Raw genomic sequence first — 16,228 nt, forward strand, 5'->3', positions numbered from 1 at the left:
GAGTGACACAGCTCTGAAGAGCCTCTAGTTTGGAGTGTGTCACTCAGGCCTTAGACAAAACCTACAAATAATTCAACATGCTTCTAGACTCTTTATATTATTGAAGTCATTGCCGCTTAATGAATACTTTAACAGTTGGTTCATTATAGGGTTGATTGCAATTAAATGATGATTTTACCAATTTTTTGTGTTATTGCCCATCATTTTGAAACTATATAGATGGAAAGAAACTTGAAATAGCAAAAGTGATTTAACACATATAAGTCAATGTAACTACTGGTAAGGTCATTGGTCAATTCTTTAAAGGGGTTAGAGCCCTTAAATGTAAAAGATTTTCTTTTTGCATTCTTTTGCCTAATAATTGGAAATATAATAGATAGAAATTTCAAAACACAAAAATGATCTGGAAGACAAGATTTATAACTTGAGCATTATAGATGAAATTGTTTTATTGTATTCATATGGGAGTTATTGCCTGTAAATGATGATTGTTTTAAAAATTTTGTGCTTCTGCAAAAACTGTAGAGAGAAACTGAAAACTGAACATGACTATCAACTATACAAGATCAACAAAAGATATATATTTAGTCTTGAATTATGTTCTAGTCTAAAATTTTGGAGGATTTCTATTGTTTAATATTCTAATAGACCAAGGTTAACAACATAGGCTCTATAAAGCCCCTATACAATGAACGTATTAGAAAAAAACCTTAGATTTCCTCGTTATTTATGCATAACCACAAAAAAATTAGATACAGATGTGTACTTGTTAGAATATCCAAATTTAATTATTGTTAGAAATATACCTAAAAGTAAACAATTAAAACAATGTTAACAGGTCAGTGTAAGGGGACACAGTGTGCTAAATGTTTTATCAATTTCAAATTAAAAAAAACTTAATTCTTGTGAATTTCATTTGATGTAGAAAGATGTGTTATTGGAATTTATTGAACCTATATTTTTCCAACAATTTTATGTAATTTTATTTTCAGAAATTTAAGCAATAATATCATAGATTACATTGAACCAAATGGATTGAAGCAGTTATCATCATTAAAAATTTTGTAAGTATACCTATTTATTATAGAAATATGAGGAAGCTTTTTTTCTCTTTGAACTTTATATTCATTTTTAAAAAAGGAAGAGAGTTATGGGACATTAACTGTCAGATTTAAAGCATTTTCCCATAAATAGAACAATACTCTGTATAAATCATTTTAAGATATAGCAGGTGCAATTTTTTTTAATCAAATTTATTTTGGAGACTTGAGGTTACTTTATTACATGGTTACTAAAGCTTGTTAACAGGAAAATAAGGAGTGAAAGTTTGATTGGTTAACTTCCAGTGATGGTTATTATCAGGCAAGTATACTTGAGTAGTAAATACTAAGACAGTATGTAAGTAAGTACAAAGTTCTTTAGCTTAGATGTTTGGAGCCTGAGGTGACAATGAGATTTCCTAGTGAGAATCATGTCCTCATGTTACAACACATACAATTGTGTTCCTTGATATAACAGGGTGGTTTTAAGGCTCGTATAACAACATTCTGTTTAGGGTTCTTCCTACTTTATTAATATTCAGGAAATATAAAAATACAGCCCTGAAATAATAATAACAAGTTTATAATGAGGTTATTAATTATCACAGTTACATATGAAGTAATCACGTATTTGTATTTATAATAGCTGACGTCATTTAATAAATACAAAGTTAAAATATCATAGCCATAACGAACGTAAACGTAATGATAAGTAAATCATCAACATTTGAATATCAAACTTTCCTAAATGAAACATTCTATTAACATATATCATGGTACCATAGCATGTCAATAATACACAAGTTAATAGAGATCAAGATAAGCCTTACCAATTTGTGGAGTCAGGCTATACACAACATCAAAAGCATAACATTAGCATTATAACCAATGCTCTACATCTATCATCAAATATATGTCTGTATGATCAATGGGTCCTACAAACAATGTACTATATTAATCCACATTACTAGTCCCCCCCAATCCTCCCTATATTATGCTCCTTATTCTATTAAGGGACTATGTTGCTATTACTTAAGTGCTTTCTTTTGGGGACCGAACCAAATGCTGAAAAGATACAGTGCAAATGAAAGCATCTGTTTTACACTAATCAGAGATCAGTAAGTGCCCAAGACATGTTAACCGGTTCTTGGTTAGAAGTATAAACTGAACAAACACAGGTTTGGGACAAAGAACCACAGTTTAATATTTTCTTTGCATATCAATAAAGCAATAAACATAATTACAAACAAAGCAAAATCAAGTTGAAAATCTGTGGTACTCCAAAACAAACCCCAAACCTGTGTAAAGGTAGAGAGTAGGACATGCGTCAGAAACATGCTAAAGACTGAGGGCTGATGCGAAAAACCATTCATTTTCCTTAGAAAACTGAAGAAAACTCTGTCATGTCTGTGTGCCTGTAAGCCTAAAAATAAGAAAACGGAGAGAATGACAGGACATGTGAGGAACATGGTGTTGTACATACAAAGGGGTGGATAAGCATTCCTTCATAAAAAATTGACATAACTTTAATTCATGCAATCTGGAAATAGCATCAGCTAAAACATGTTGCTTCCCAGGCAAATGAATTGCGACCAGATGAAAATTATAAGAAGCAGATAGCCAAAACAATTCACGCAAAAAGGACATCAAAAGTTTGTTCCTTGAGGTACACTTATTGATACAGGCAACAGTTGATGCATTATCACAAAAAATATATACACGCTTATTTTGCCAGCACTTAGCCCAACGTTTGACTGCCAAAGCCACTGCAAGTGCCTCTTACTCATTTATATGCAAAGATTGCGCAAATGGGAAATCCTCTTTCCAATTGACATAAAACCAATCAGTACCAAAAACTCCACCTGCTCCTGTATTGCAAGCATCAGTGTAAACTGAGGTAACAGGATCAGTATTTAGTAAGACGGATTTCCCATTGAAAGTTGCCATAAAATTGTACCACCAATGGATATCATGCAAAATTTCCCCGCCTAAGCGCATTTTGTGCCTGTCATGCTTGAGCTGCTTTATGCTGTCAATGATTCTCCGGAGAAAAACTCTCCCGCTGTGAACCACTGACGAAGCTCAGTTAAGCTTGCCCGCCAGGGACTGCAATTGTTTCTTAGAAACATGCTTGCGCTGCTGAAAACTTGCTAGTTCTCACCTTAATTCATCAAGTTTTTTAATAGGTAATCTTAATTTTAATGTTGTGGAGTCAATCTCCACACCTAAAAATACTAATTTCTGGCATGGGTCCACAACCTTGGACCAACTAATAGAAAAACCTAACTTACGCAGCAAGTAAATTAAAACCCTAAGTGCATGTGCACAGGGCTGCTTTGTGCTTTCACAAATGAAAAAAATCATCTAAATAAGCTATAATGGTAAAACCTCTGCGTGACATCATGCAGGGGATAGCTTGTGATAGCCTATGAAAGATACCTGGTGCTAGTTTTGAGCCAAAGGGTAATTTTTTATCAATAAAAGTATGGGTCTGACCGTCAGGAAAAGTCCACTGTAAACCAGTTACCTGTTGACTATGAGGACTGATGCTAACAGATCTATAGGCCGACTTTAAATCAACTTTGGCCATGAAACAGTTTTTTGTGACTAATTTTGCTGCATCATCAACAGATTGAAACTTTTGTTTTTCTACCTCTCCTGAAAAATCATTTAAAGCAGACCCTAGCGGTCTGCTGCAGTTGTGAATTAACCTTACACCCCCATCAGATTTTGGAATAATACCTAAAGGGCTAATAATTTTAGGTGTGGACTTAGCATACTCATAATTCCCATTTTCAATTTCAGTCAAAATCTGTTGATGGGCTTTTTCATATAAGGGACTTGAAGGATTAGCTGAAGGGTGATTTTTTGCCGATATGTTCAAGGAAGCCAAATTATCTTGAACAATGTTGAACCCATCTTTTATACCTTGCAAAAGAAAATCTTTATCAACATCATATTTTAGTTCCTCTTGCCAAACATTATACACTAAGTCATGCACAGGCTTTACCTTTATCCGTTTTTTGGATGAGCAAAGGCCTGGTGTTGGGCACCACAACCCTGAATTGAACAAATATGTACATAGCGACAGTTTGGAAATGAGCAACCTTTCCTACTGTTAAAACTTTTGCATATTTCACTTCCCTCTATAGAGTGTGAAGCCAGATGCCTGAGGTTTATTGTATATAGCTTTAGGCCGCAAGTAAACTGACTGTAAATGGGGAATGTCAGTGCCCCATCTAAAAGTATGCTGCTTTTGAAGCCTACGATATTCTCTATAAAAAAACAGCACTGACACAAATTCACATGATGAAACTAAGTGATAAAATCTCATGGTATATGACAAATAATCGAGGACCTGTGTCTGTGTCAGTTGTCCAGTGCTGAGCAGCTTATACATTATTGACAAGTTTGCCCTAGACCATTGACACAGAGACAGAGATTCAAGCTTTGGCTTTAGTGGCCCAGACTTAAACACTAGTTGCCCCCCTGATGCATTGGAAATAAGGCGCTCCTCAGGCAAACTGGTCCCCCTTATATCATTTGAGACAAAATCTATAAAATCGAGATAATTGACATTACTGTCTATGTTTGAATGTTTTAAATAAATTTGCGGATCCTGCCAAGACAGGATAGAGTTAATGCCTGGCCCAGGTCCAGGGTTACCTAAATTGTTTACTGAATTGTCACTTTCATTCACATTTGAGTTTCCCGCAAAGTTCTGGTTTTGACCTCCATCCAATGAAACGGAGGAATGTCTATATTGTGTCTGCTGTCCGGAAAGCTGATGCAATACAGCATTAAAGTATGCTTTGTCTGTGTTTGTCTATATTCCGCCATCTTTAAGTTGATAATGGGCGCCGCCATCTTTGTTCACATTACTTCCGTTGTCGCCATCTTGGTATGCACATGCACCAGAATTTGATATTGCCGGAAGTCCAGAATTTTCCGCCATTCTCTCGCTGTTCGAAAAGTCTTTCTTGAACGTTTTTTCCACTGCTCGCAGTAATAATTTTCATTGTCCAATAGGGATGCACTATTCACTCAAATCTTCCTTCTCTATCTACGAGACGACCTCCATGCTGTCAAATCCAAGTTCCAAAATTTCATTCGCGGTAGCTGCGTTCAGCTTCATCACTCTGGCCCATGCCTTTACTTTGTCGGACTGGTTATCGGGTCCCGTCCTAAATGTGATATCTTCGTCATCAGACATGATGCAAAGACAGTTTATTGAAAAACAACAGTGTGTAGCAATTATCGTCTTGCCGTTAAATTCTCTCAGAATACGAATTAATCCTGTCTCGCGGACTTATCAGAAGCTCAAAACGCATAACTTTGGAATATTAACCCGCCATTGCACGCTGATGCAGATTCCAGAATCAAACTTTAAAACACAAAATTGACACTGCTTCCGGATTGTATTTAAATTTGCACATTTTAACATCAATTTTTGACATTAAAAGACCAATTGGAAAAGTTAATGCAAAAACACTTCGTATACGTTTTCCGAAACGTTCATATATAATATGGTCCATTTCCACATTGAAAACCTAAATCCATTCATGATTATATAAATATATCTTGATAAACTGCTGACAAAAAATAAATTATTTCCCAGAAATATTTGAAAGTCTGCTCAAAGCAAGCGTTGCTTTCAGAATAATTATGTGCTTGTGCCTAAAACAAAAGCCCTGTTAATTAAGCCAGATTGGTTAATTCAAATGCAATGTTAATTTTGATTGGTTAATTAGTATGATCTCGAAAAAGCAATTAGTAAACGAGATTTCACATGCAGCAGTAACTGGGAAACCCCCACACTGATTGGACCAGGAATTCCCAATTAAAATAATATGTACAGGCATTGCACAAAAACGTATTGTGTATTGATAATCTATTTATACAAAATAGTTCCAATAAGTATTCAAATACACATTACAGTTCCATATAAACAAATCATTACAAGTTTTTGGATAATCAATTACTATTTTAATATAAACTTAGTTATCACATATTAAAATTACTGGCTATGACGTAGTATCAGTACAAAGTAATGTGACGTATAAGACTCATGACATAAAGGTCAAAGGTCACTCTCAGAATCATTCAAAAGTCTATCTCCCTACTTGCAAACTACGCTTTCATATAAATTATACTCTGAATCAACTCTTTTAAAAACATTTACATAATACAGGGATATAGGGTTACTACCAAATAGGGCTTAAAGCGTTCTATACAATTCATTCGTCTCATACACCTCAAAGTAAATAAAGACTAAAAGTGCATTCTTACCTTATAAAGTGAATATACTAAATTCCATATGACTAAAATACTGCAAATGACTAACAAAGAAATATCATTCAATTCCAAACCGTATAGATATAGCATAAACTAGAGTAAATACAAATTCTCCGTTTTTTTCTCAAACAATACCCATTTCAACACTTTCACTGCTGATTTTATTTTTATCGCAGGTTTCTGTGGCTGAGGCAAATTTGCACGCTCAGATTCCCCAGCCTGAATTAATTTCGTGACCGGTGCTTCAAGAAAGGTTGCAACTTGAAAAACATGCTGTAACTCGAGAACGCAGGCACAGATGGCCAAAAAAACTGATACGGAAGTTGAATAGATTGCTACGTTAAATATTTACCAAGTCTTATCAAATTGAAACGAAGAATAATGTCTTTACGAGGCTTGAAAGTTTGATTTTGTTACCTTGTTTGCTCAATGTTGCTAAAATGTCGATACTGAATACATGAAAAATGTATTTAAAACGGATAATATTCGGCAAATCGTTATGACCGAGTCTTAATTCTCATTTATGTTATCAATCGTTTTGGTCATTTAAACATCGTTTATGGCAAGTTTGAAGCTTTTTATCTCTCATTATTAACCGTTTTGACTTTCCGTTTCCGACCACCATTTGTACTGATGAAAAGACAACACTGTCAATCGACGAACGACTACTCTTTTTCAATGTACAATAATATATGGAACCACAGATACTTTGTTACTTCAAAACACTGTGAAATTTGATAAGAGCGATTATCAAACAAATTAGATATGAAATTTATGTTTCATACTCCAATGTATAAATGTCAATATTTTGTTGAAGAAACTCTGCAAAAAAAAAAGATAAAAACTTTGAAAAAAAAAAAAAAAAGAATTTTCAATGCAAAAAAAAAATACTTTGCAAAAGAAAAACTTTATAAACTCAGATTCAGCGAAGACAAATTATATAACGCCTTGTTTCAATCAGCTGTGGTGAACCAAATCATAATTCAAAATCATGTAGACATGGTAGAAAGGTTTTATGTCACTCTTGTAACAATTTTGGTCACAAAGAAAAATTCTGTGAATTTTATCATTATGGTGATGACAAAGAGGACAAAGCCCTACAAAATCAAATTTTAAAAAATTCTTTTGAAATTTTAAACCACATTTGTCAAGAATGTAATAATATTTCCTGCACATGTCTGTATTGTATTAAGAATTTAGTTATCAGAAATTTGAATCCAGCTGTTCAAAATCTTTTTACCAATTATCTAAACATAAGGATGTAATTAATAACTCTGATAAAATGACACCAGCATTAAATCAAGTTGATACAACCTCTCAGCAGGTACCAGATCTTACCCTATCTTTGCCATCTCAAGTTTCTCAAGACATAATGTACAAAACAAATACTCTTGTAATACAAATCCCTGAGGCCACTTCTAGTATTGAGGATTTTTTTATATTTTTATTTACATATTATATAATATGTGTGTCATGTTTATGTGTTATTGACAATACTTATCTTATTGATAAGGATACAGAAAATGATGATCTTGTAACATATGGATTTGAGAAATGCAAAGGTCTAAAAATATGTTCCCACAATGTGAATAGATTGGAATGCAAGTATGATGAGATTAATTACAATCTAATGTCCACTCCAAATCCCCCAGATATAATTGGTTACTGTGAAACTTTTTTGGGTAAAAATACTTCTGGTAGAGAAATAGATATTCCTGGATATATTTTACAAAGGAAAGATAGACTAACCGATGGTGGGGGTGGCTGGGCTGTCTATTTAACAGAAACCACCTCCTTATCTAGAAAAATTGATTTTGAAATAAGTAACATTGAAACTATTTGGTTTGAAGTTAAACCTAGCTATAAGAAATCTTTTTTATTGTGCTTTGTTTATAGGCCATCCAAGTCACTAATACACCTTTCCACTCTCCTATCAATCATCAGTAAATTGAGCAATCACATGTGGTAAATTTACCACATGTATAAACATTTGATAGCAGCACATGTTGTCGGCCATTGAACCTCGGTCAAACATTCTTATCTAAACAGTTAATTTGATCTAACATTTCTTTAAATTTCACAATTAAATCGTCCAAAATTTTGTTTTTGGGAAAGGAATCAATGTAAGAGGGTAGAGGAAGGTTAAGCTGACAACTTGAAACAAAAAAAAAAAGATTTTTTAATGAATGACAGTTATTAATAAATCGATTAAAATGGAATAGGATGACAGTGCTAATTGTTTTTAAAATATTGTTTACATGCTATTTTGAAAAATGACAAAAAAAATATATTCTGAAACACGAGATTTGAATTGGTGTACTTATTGAGTTGAAATTGATATTTTTTTCATTAATTTAAAGGATTTATACTATAAAACATGCAAGTTAGTATGTATAATTTCTGCACATTACATTATATATATCTTATAGTAAAGATTCAGCAATAAAAGAATTGACACCGTTCCCATTTCAATTACAAAGAATTATCTCTAACTTCTTCTTCTTCTTCTTCTTCTCTTCTTCTGATATACAGTTTCAGCTTCATTTATATTGAAGATTACGAACTGTTGCATGCGCGAAGTATGTGATTAAAAATATAGTTGAACAAAAATTTATCTTTAAATTTGTAGAATACTTGAATGGTGATATTTACATGAAATAGAGACAACAAGTGATTCAAAATATGTACATTGGTATTTATAGAGTTAATTTATGTTGTGGAGAACAGTTGGTGTCAACTGATCTCTAAGGTTTCAATTGTTTGACATGCTACCACAACTTGTGGTAACATGTTCCATTGGATTATTGTTTGTTGAAAAAATGACCATTTGTAACTGTCTTTTGAGGTGGATATTTACCGAAATGATTGGGTGTGTAATTTTCTTGTTCTAGTATCTGCTGGTATAAGGACTAGCGATGGAATTGCAATGAGTCCATGGATGACTTTGTAGAACATAATTAGTCTGGTTTTGAGGCGGCGCTCAGCAAGTGAGGGCCATTGGAGATTGTCTAACATGGATGTAACACTACTGGTGTTGTGGTAGTTGTTACATACATAACGGGCCGCAAATGTTAAAATATTTGTACTTGGAAGCAGTTTAAATTGAAAACTTCAGGATATCATCTTTTGGATGGACAAATTTACAAAATAGTATTTCCATTTTCCATTATAATATTTGTACAAGAACTATTCCATGTTCTTTGACAATCAAATTATTTTAGAGGTATAGTGTAAGTTATACCACCTTAAAATTAATCTGGAAAAAAAATATACAACCTCATTGGAATGAGATGGAAATTAAAATTACTGATCTGAAAGTCTGTTTCTCGTTTATCGTTTTTTATATAGATTAGACCGTTGGTTTTCCTGTTTGAATGGTTTAACACTAGTCATTTTTGGGGCCCTATAGCTTGCTGTTCGGTGTGAGCCAAGGCTCTGTGTTGAAGGCCGTATACTTTGACCTATAAGGGTTTACTTATACGGATTGTGAATTGGATGGAGAGTTGTCCAATTGGCACTCATACCACATCTTCTTATATCTATGGAATGTAATATGATGATTCAGAAGTGAATTAGATATTTGTAATCTTTTTGTGTACAAATTATATATATAAAAATGAAAGTATTTCTTTGTACTTCCCTCATCACTAGCATTTCGTTAAAAGACAGTGGGGAAACTCAAATAATAATAAAAAACTATATTTCAATAGATGCTTCATAAAAAGTAAGATAATGTTTAATTTTGATATGACTCGGTCTATTGTGGGAGTATTTGCTGATTGTACTTGACCTTTTTCAATTTTTTTGTATAAATTACAAAAAAGGAAAAGACGTGAGAACTATTGGATACATTCTATTTTCTTAATTTGGAAAATGGGTCAGTACAATGTGCAAAGATTCCTGTTAAGGACAAGAGTTGTATATAAATTTAAAACAAAGACGAATTACAATGGCCAAATATTCCTGCAAGCAAAGAATCAATCTTTTTTTGTTCTTTATATTTTACTTAGTGATAGGAATTTTAATTATCATTCAGTTATTTATGGATATAAAAATAGAAAACCGGTTAAATGTTATTTGATAAACAATCAATAGGTACTGGAGCAATGATGCTTGTTTTACAAGTTAACCCATGCTGTGTTTGTCTACACAGTAAACACACTTATCAGCATTCATTAGACATGCTTAATTAAACCTGTAATTTATCATCATAATTTATCGTATTAATCATGCAATGTAATATTCTATATTTTGTTGTTAAACTACATTTTCGGGGAATTAGGGTAATTCAGTAGCTTCAAATTTGCAATATTTTAATTGTTTCTTTTTATTCAGTATGAATGGACATAATTTCTTCAAAATGTCATAAATTTATCTCTCGACAACCCTTCAGAAGTATATATAACTATCTCATCATACTTTAACACAAAAACAAATATATGAACAAAATATTGCTCTTATTTATATTTGTTATAACAAATTCTTTACTTTGTTATTATTCAATGTTCATAATAACCGCCATTTTGTTGATTAGCTTGACCTATGATGCTGGGTTGCCATGTGTTGCTAAGGGGGGCGGGGCATACCAGTAGATAGGGGAAAGGTGTATTGGTTGGATAGATAAATTTGAAGATGAGATTAAGGTGGCAATGAAATATAATTCTGACATAATCCTTATGGGAGATTTCAACATAAATTGTTTACAACCCAATAAAATACCACAAAGATGGTTAAATGCTCTAGAAACTTATAACTTTCAACAGTTTATTAAGGAACCAACCAGAGTAACAAATGAATCAAAAACTTTGATTGACCATATATATGTCACCCATTTAAGCATTGTTAAAGAGGCTCATGTTTCTAAATATTCTATCAGTGATCACTATCCAATATGTATGACAAGACAAGAGAAAATGTATGATAAAAAACATACTCATTCAACAATCACTTATAGAAATTTTAAGACTTTTAATGAGCAAAATTATTTAAAAGATTTAAAAAGTGCACCTTTTCAACATATTGAATTTGAAAATGACCCATCTGTTTGTATTGAAATTTGGTACAACATTTTTAATAACATTTTAAATAAACATGCCCCTATTGTGAAAAAGAGGGTGAAAAAAGACCGACAGCCAGAATGGTACAATAAAGAAATCTCATATGCAAGAAAAATGAGAGATAAATATAATTGACTGGGAATGTGGGCTGAATATAGATTCTGGAGAAACAGAACAAAACATATTATTGATACATCTAAACAGAAATATTACAATGATATGATAAAAGACTCAAAAGATTCTAAAACACTATGGAAATGTATTCACAGTCTAAATCCATCTAATCCATCAAAACCACATGAACTTATTGCAACCGGAGACCATATAACTACAGATCATAAAGAAATTGCTAATGAATTCATTAATTATTTCACCTCATGTGTTGAAAAATTAAGGCATAGCAGGGCACCAAGTAACTCAAATTTTAATACTCTGACAAACTATGTACAAATGAAATTTAAAAAAAAAAAGGCACAACAAGTTCATCATTCCTCCAGTAAAAGTTTCAGAACTATTTGATGAAATAATTAAACTAGATGTTAAGACGTCTTCTGGTTCTGACAATATAGGTCAAAAAATTTTAAAACTGAGTGCTCCTTTCATAGCATCTTCCTTAACATACATTTTTAATCGAATGATTGATACTGGTATTTATCCATCTGTTTTAAAAAATGCCAAGGTAGCTCCAATTTTCAAATCTGGTGAAAAAAACGTAGCTAGCAATTACAGACTCTGGATTTTAAGAAAGCTTTTGATGTTGTTGATCATGAAATTTTATGTAAAAAACTTAAGATTTATGGCTTCCATGAAGATACTGTTGATTTTTTTAAATCATATTTGAGTGAAAGAACACAGCAATTCCATATGAATAATCAGTTTTCTGACAAAAAGTTTATAAATTATGGTGTTCCACAGGGCTCATTACTTGGTCCCATTTTGTTTGTTTTGTACATAAATGACCTTCCATTACACATCAAAAACTGCCATACGGACTTGTATGCTGATGACACAACTATGCATACATCAGGAAAGAGTATATATATTGCTGATATGCAATTAAAAGTACAAGATGATCTCCAATGTGTTGAAAAATGGTGTCATAAAAATAACATGTTCATAAATTCAGATAAGACTAAATGTATGGTTATAGGTACAAGACAAAGGCTGCGTTTAAATCAAGCAGAACCAGTTCTAACTATTGAGAATAATATTCTTCAAAAATCATCAATTGAAAAATTTTTAGGTGTTAGAATTGACTCTAATCTGTCCTGGACAGGCCATGTTAATTACTTATGTTCATCAATATCATCCAGACTTCATTTACTCTCTAAAATCAAGAAATTTCTAAATATTGATTCAAGAAAATTGTTTTATAATTGCTATATTCTCCCACTGATAGATTATTGTTGTATTATTTGGAGTGGTTGTGCTAAAAATGAGCTAGTCAGAATAATAAAATTGCAGAAAAGGGCTACAAGACTTATTTTAGATGCTGATCCACTTTCATCATCAGCTCCACTGTTTAAACAGCTTGGGTGGATGACAGTAGAGAACAGAATCTCATACCACAAATCTGTTTTGATGCAGAAATGCCTTAAGAACGAAGCCCCTGTATATCTCACTGAAAAATTTAAAGAAATGCCAGAAATAAACCAATATTGTTTGAGGAATGTGTCTTGCAAAAATTTACAAGTTCCAAAAGCCAAAACAGAGCTGTATAAGAAATCTTTTATATATTCAGGATCTATTTTATGGAATAACTTACCAACATCCCTGAAAAAATCAACCTCAAGTACAAGCTCATTCAAAAAAGATTTAAAAAATTACTTGTTGGAACATTAAGAAGCTGTGTAATTTTATATGTATAATAATTTTCACACACTTACTCAAACTTAAGATATTGTTGAGGTAATTTGAATGATGCCAATACTATATGAATTTGTAATTTTTACCTGTTTTGAAAATTGTACATTTCATAACAATTTTTTATTTCATTTTTTCATATATGTTGTGTGTTTGTTTGATATTTTGTAATTGTTTGTTATATTTCATTGTATTTCATGAGGGCCTCAGGGAAGATTAATTTATAGCTAACTGTGTAACCCTCTTTAAATAAAGAGTTATTAGCTCATGCTACTTATTTTAGAAGAATAGAGCAGTATAGCTGGTCAGGAATATCAGTTATAAATATAGAAATAAATTATCAGAATCAACATTATGTACAAGTACATTTGTAGTTGGCTTTTTTTTCAGGCAAAGGTTACTTTCAACTTTCTCTCTTACCATTTGTAATTCCCCGATATGTTACAGTTTTATTCATGGATTTACTATTTTCATTTCAAGTTTTAAAATCACTGAGTGTTCAAATTTATTTTAGTTACCATTTTCATTTGAATTGTATGATGAAACTTAAATTATCAATATAACTTTATACATGTATATATATATATATATATATATTCAAAATGAAGAATCTTTCACTTATAGAATGAAATTCTACATTCATTTATTGTGTACACACATAACATGTATTCTCAATTCTTGATCATTCAGTGCAGTTCTTTTTTTCCCATATTAAGTCACAAAACTTTAACATAGAAACTGACAAATATTTAAGCAAATTCCTTCTTTTTATCAGTACATGTATAACTAAAGTCTTTAAAATAATTTATAAATTTTCAACAATAAAATTTAAACAAACAAGAACAAAAAACAACCAAAATTCAGTGACTCACCTATGAATTGTGTGCCTTTCACCCAAGGATCATTCCTTATTACATGTAATTCTCTTCCTTTTCCTCACATTTTTTACATCAATTGTCATGATTGTTCAGTTAATTAAAGTTCAATTTAAAAAAGTTTAAAAGTTATAACGCAAATCCATGAATAAAACTGGAACAATAAACGGTAACAAGGAACACAAAGTCAGTCTAACAGTAATTCTTCTCTGTATGGTAAATTGTGAAGCATTGTGGCATACAGAGATGTTTGCCACATAATGAACAACCATATTTGGTTTGTCTCATATTGTCTTGCTTGCCATTCTTTTGTCTCATATAACAGACATGACACCTGCCTTTATTGTTTAAAGTTGTAGGCATATGTCTTTGAATTAATCTCTGGTCAGGGGCAAGTAATGGCCTTCCTCTCCGTACCCTGGCAGAATATCCATTGATCAATCCTTTTATCAGCAAACAAGAAAACTGAAGGAATGTGAGGTTTGATGAATGGTTTGGACTTAATGTAAATAATCTGTAGGCTTTAAATTTAACCATCTCAAGTAGACTGAAAAATACTTTTTTGGGCCATTTTAAGGTTTTCTGGTGATAACAATAACACTGTATGTATTGATCTGCTTTGTCAGCACCACCCATATTTGAAGTGTAGTCAACAATAGCAGATGGGCAGTTAAACTCCTGTCTTGCAAACTGACCGTCCACATTTACTGCACGAGAAACTTGACCAATGCTTTCATTATGTATAGTTGACAAGACTGATACATCTTTTTTGTCCTTCCAAGACACCGCTAACAAAGCACCTTTTTGCCTGAATTGATGGTCTCCACGAGTTGCTATGTTTACTGGCTTTTTGCACATGATATCTTTTGGCAGACCTGCCCTACTGTTACGGACTGTACCACATGCAGCTGTATCATAATTCTCCCACAACTCTAAATACAGGTTAGGCAATGTAAAAAAATTATCGGTATAAACATGATACCCCTGACCAGCAATATTTGCACCTTCTAAACAATTCTTCACAACTGAAGAACCCAGACTGCCCTCTGTACGAACTGTTCTGCCTGGATAAACATCTATATATTGAACATAGCTGTTATCAGATTCTGCCAGCATCCAAATCTTTACGCCCCATTTATGTGGTTTACTTGGTATGTATTGTTTTAGTAATGTTCTCCCTTTAAAAGGAACCATACACTGGTCAATGGTGACATTTATTTTTGGGATATATTCCAAACCAAATTTGTTATTTAAATGGTTAACCACAGGTTTAATTTTGTACAAAGGATCATAATTTTGTTCACCTTGTCGTGGTTCATTTGCATGGTCGGAGAAACAGAGGTACCGTAATAGTTGGGTGTACCTGTCTCTTGTCATTGTAGATGAAAATATTGGGGTGACCGTAATTGGATCTGTTGACCAATACAACTTTGTGGAAGGTTTGCGACTAATTCCCATTTGGTATGTAAGACCAAGAAATGCTTTTATTTCTGGTAAAGTTGGAATGCTCCAAGGCATTTTGTTATCATTTGGCCTATGCTGAATGTTATAGTTGGCATAGCTATCTGTTTTGTTTATTATAAACTCAAGAAAAGGATCATCCATATAGAGTTGCCAAAAATCTAAGACCTCCTTTTTAGCACCCATGACGTGACTTGGCCCAGTATTGTCAAGAGGGGTAAATAAATGTGGAAGACCCCTTTCAAAAATATTAAACCCCTTGTGCCATCCATCACCACCATCTCCTCTCTCATCAATATTCACCTCCTGCTCCCCTTCATCCTCATTACCAGACTCATTTAAATCCCCATTACTGTCATCTCCTATCCCCTGTTCATTCAAAATAATTCTCAATCTTTCCTCAGCGGCCAAGACCTCTTGTTCAGCATTGATAACATCTGATTCGCTAAAACCTTCTTCAAAGTCACTGTCAGATTCGTCTGACAACATTTTTAGACTGCAATAGTAGCAGACGAACTTTTACTTCCTTAATTAATTTCATGCATTTTCCCGTAAATTCCAAACCCAATTATCTTTTCCCCTCGAAATTGATGACAAAAAATTGTAACTACATGTAAGTCTTACCTGTCTTGTGCCT

The 16,228-nt window shown here is 32.7% G+C and overlaps 1 protein-coding gene across 1 annotated transcript in view; it reads left to right on the top strand.

The window, feature by feature from the left end:
• The window catches only part of LOC127705275 (uncharacterized), a 431,608-nt gene that overhangs the window by 51,598 nt on the left and 363,782 nt on the right, over positions 1–16,228 (top strand). The window contains exon 9 of the mRNA XM_052209598.1: positions 993–1,064. Within this exon, the coding sequence (XP_052065558.1) occupies positions 993–1,064 (72 nt within the window). The remainder of the gene's footprint in view (positions 1–992; positions 1,065–16,228) is intronic.

The sequence above is a fragment of the Mytilus californianus genome, unplaced genomic scaffold, assembly GCF_021869535.1.
Source record: "Mytilus californianus isolate M0D057914Y unplaced genomic scaffold, xbMytCali1.0.p SCAF_6, whole genome shotgun sequence".
NCBI lineage: Eukaryota > Metazoa > Mollusca > Bivalvia > Mytilida > Mytilidae > Mytilus > Mytilus californianus.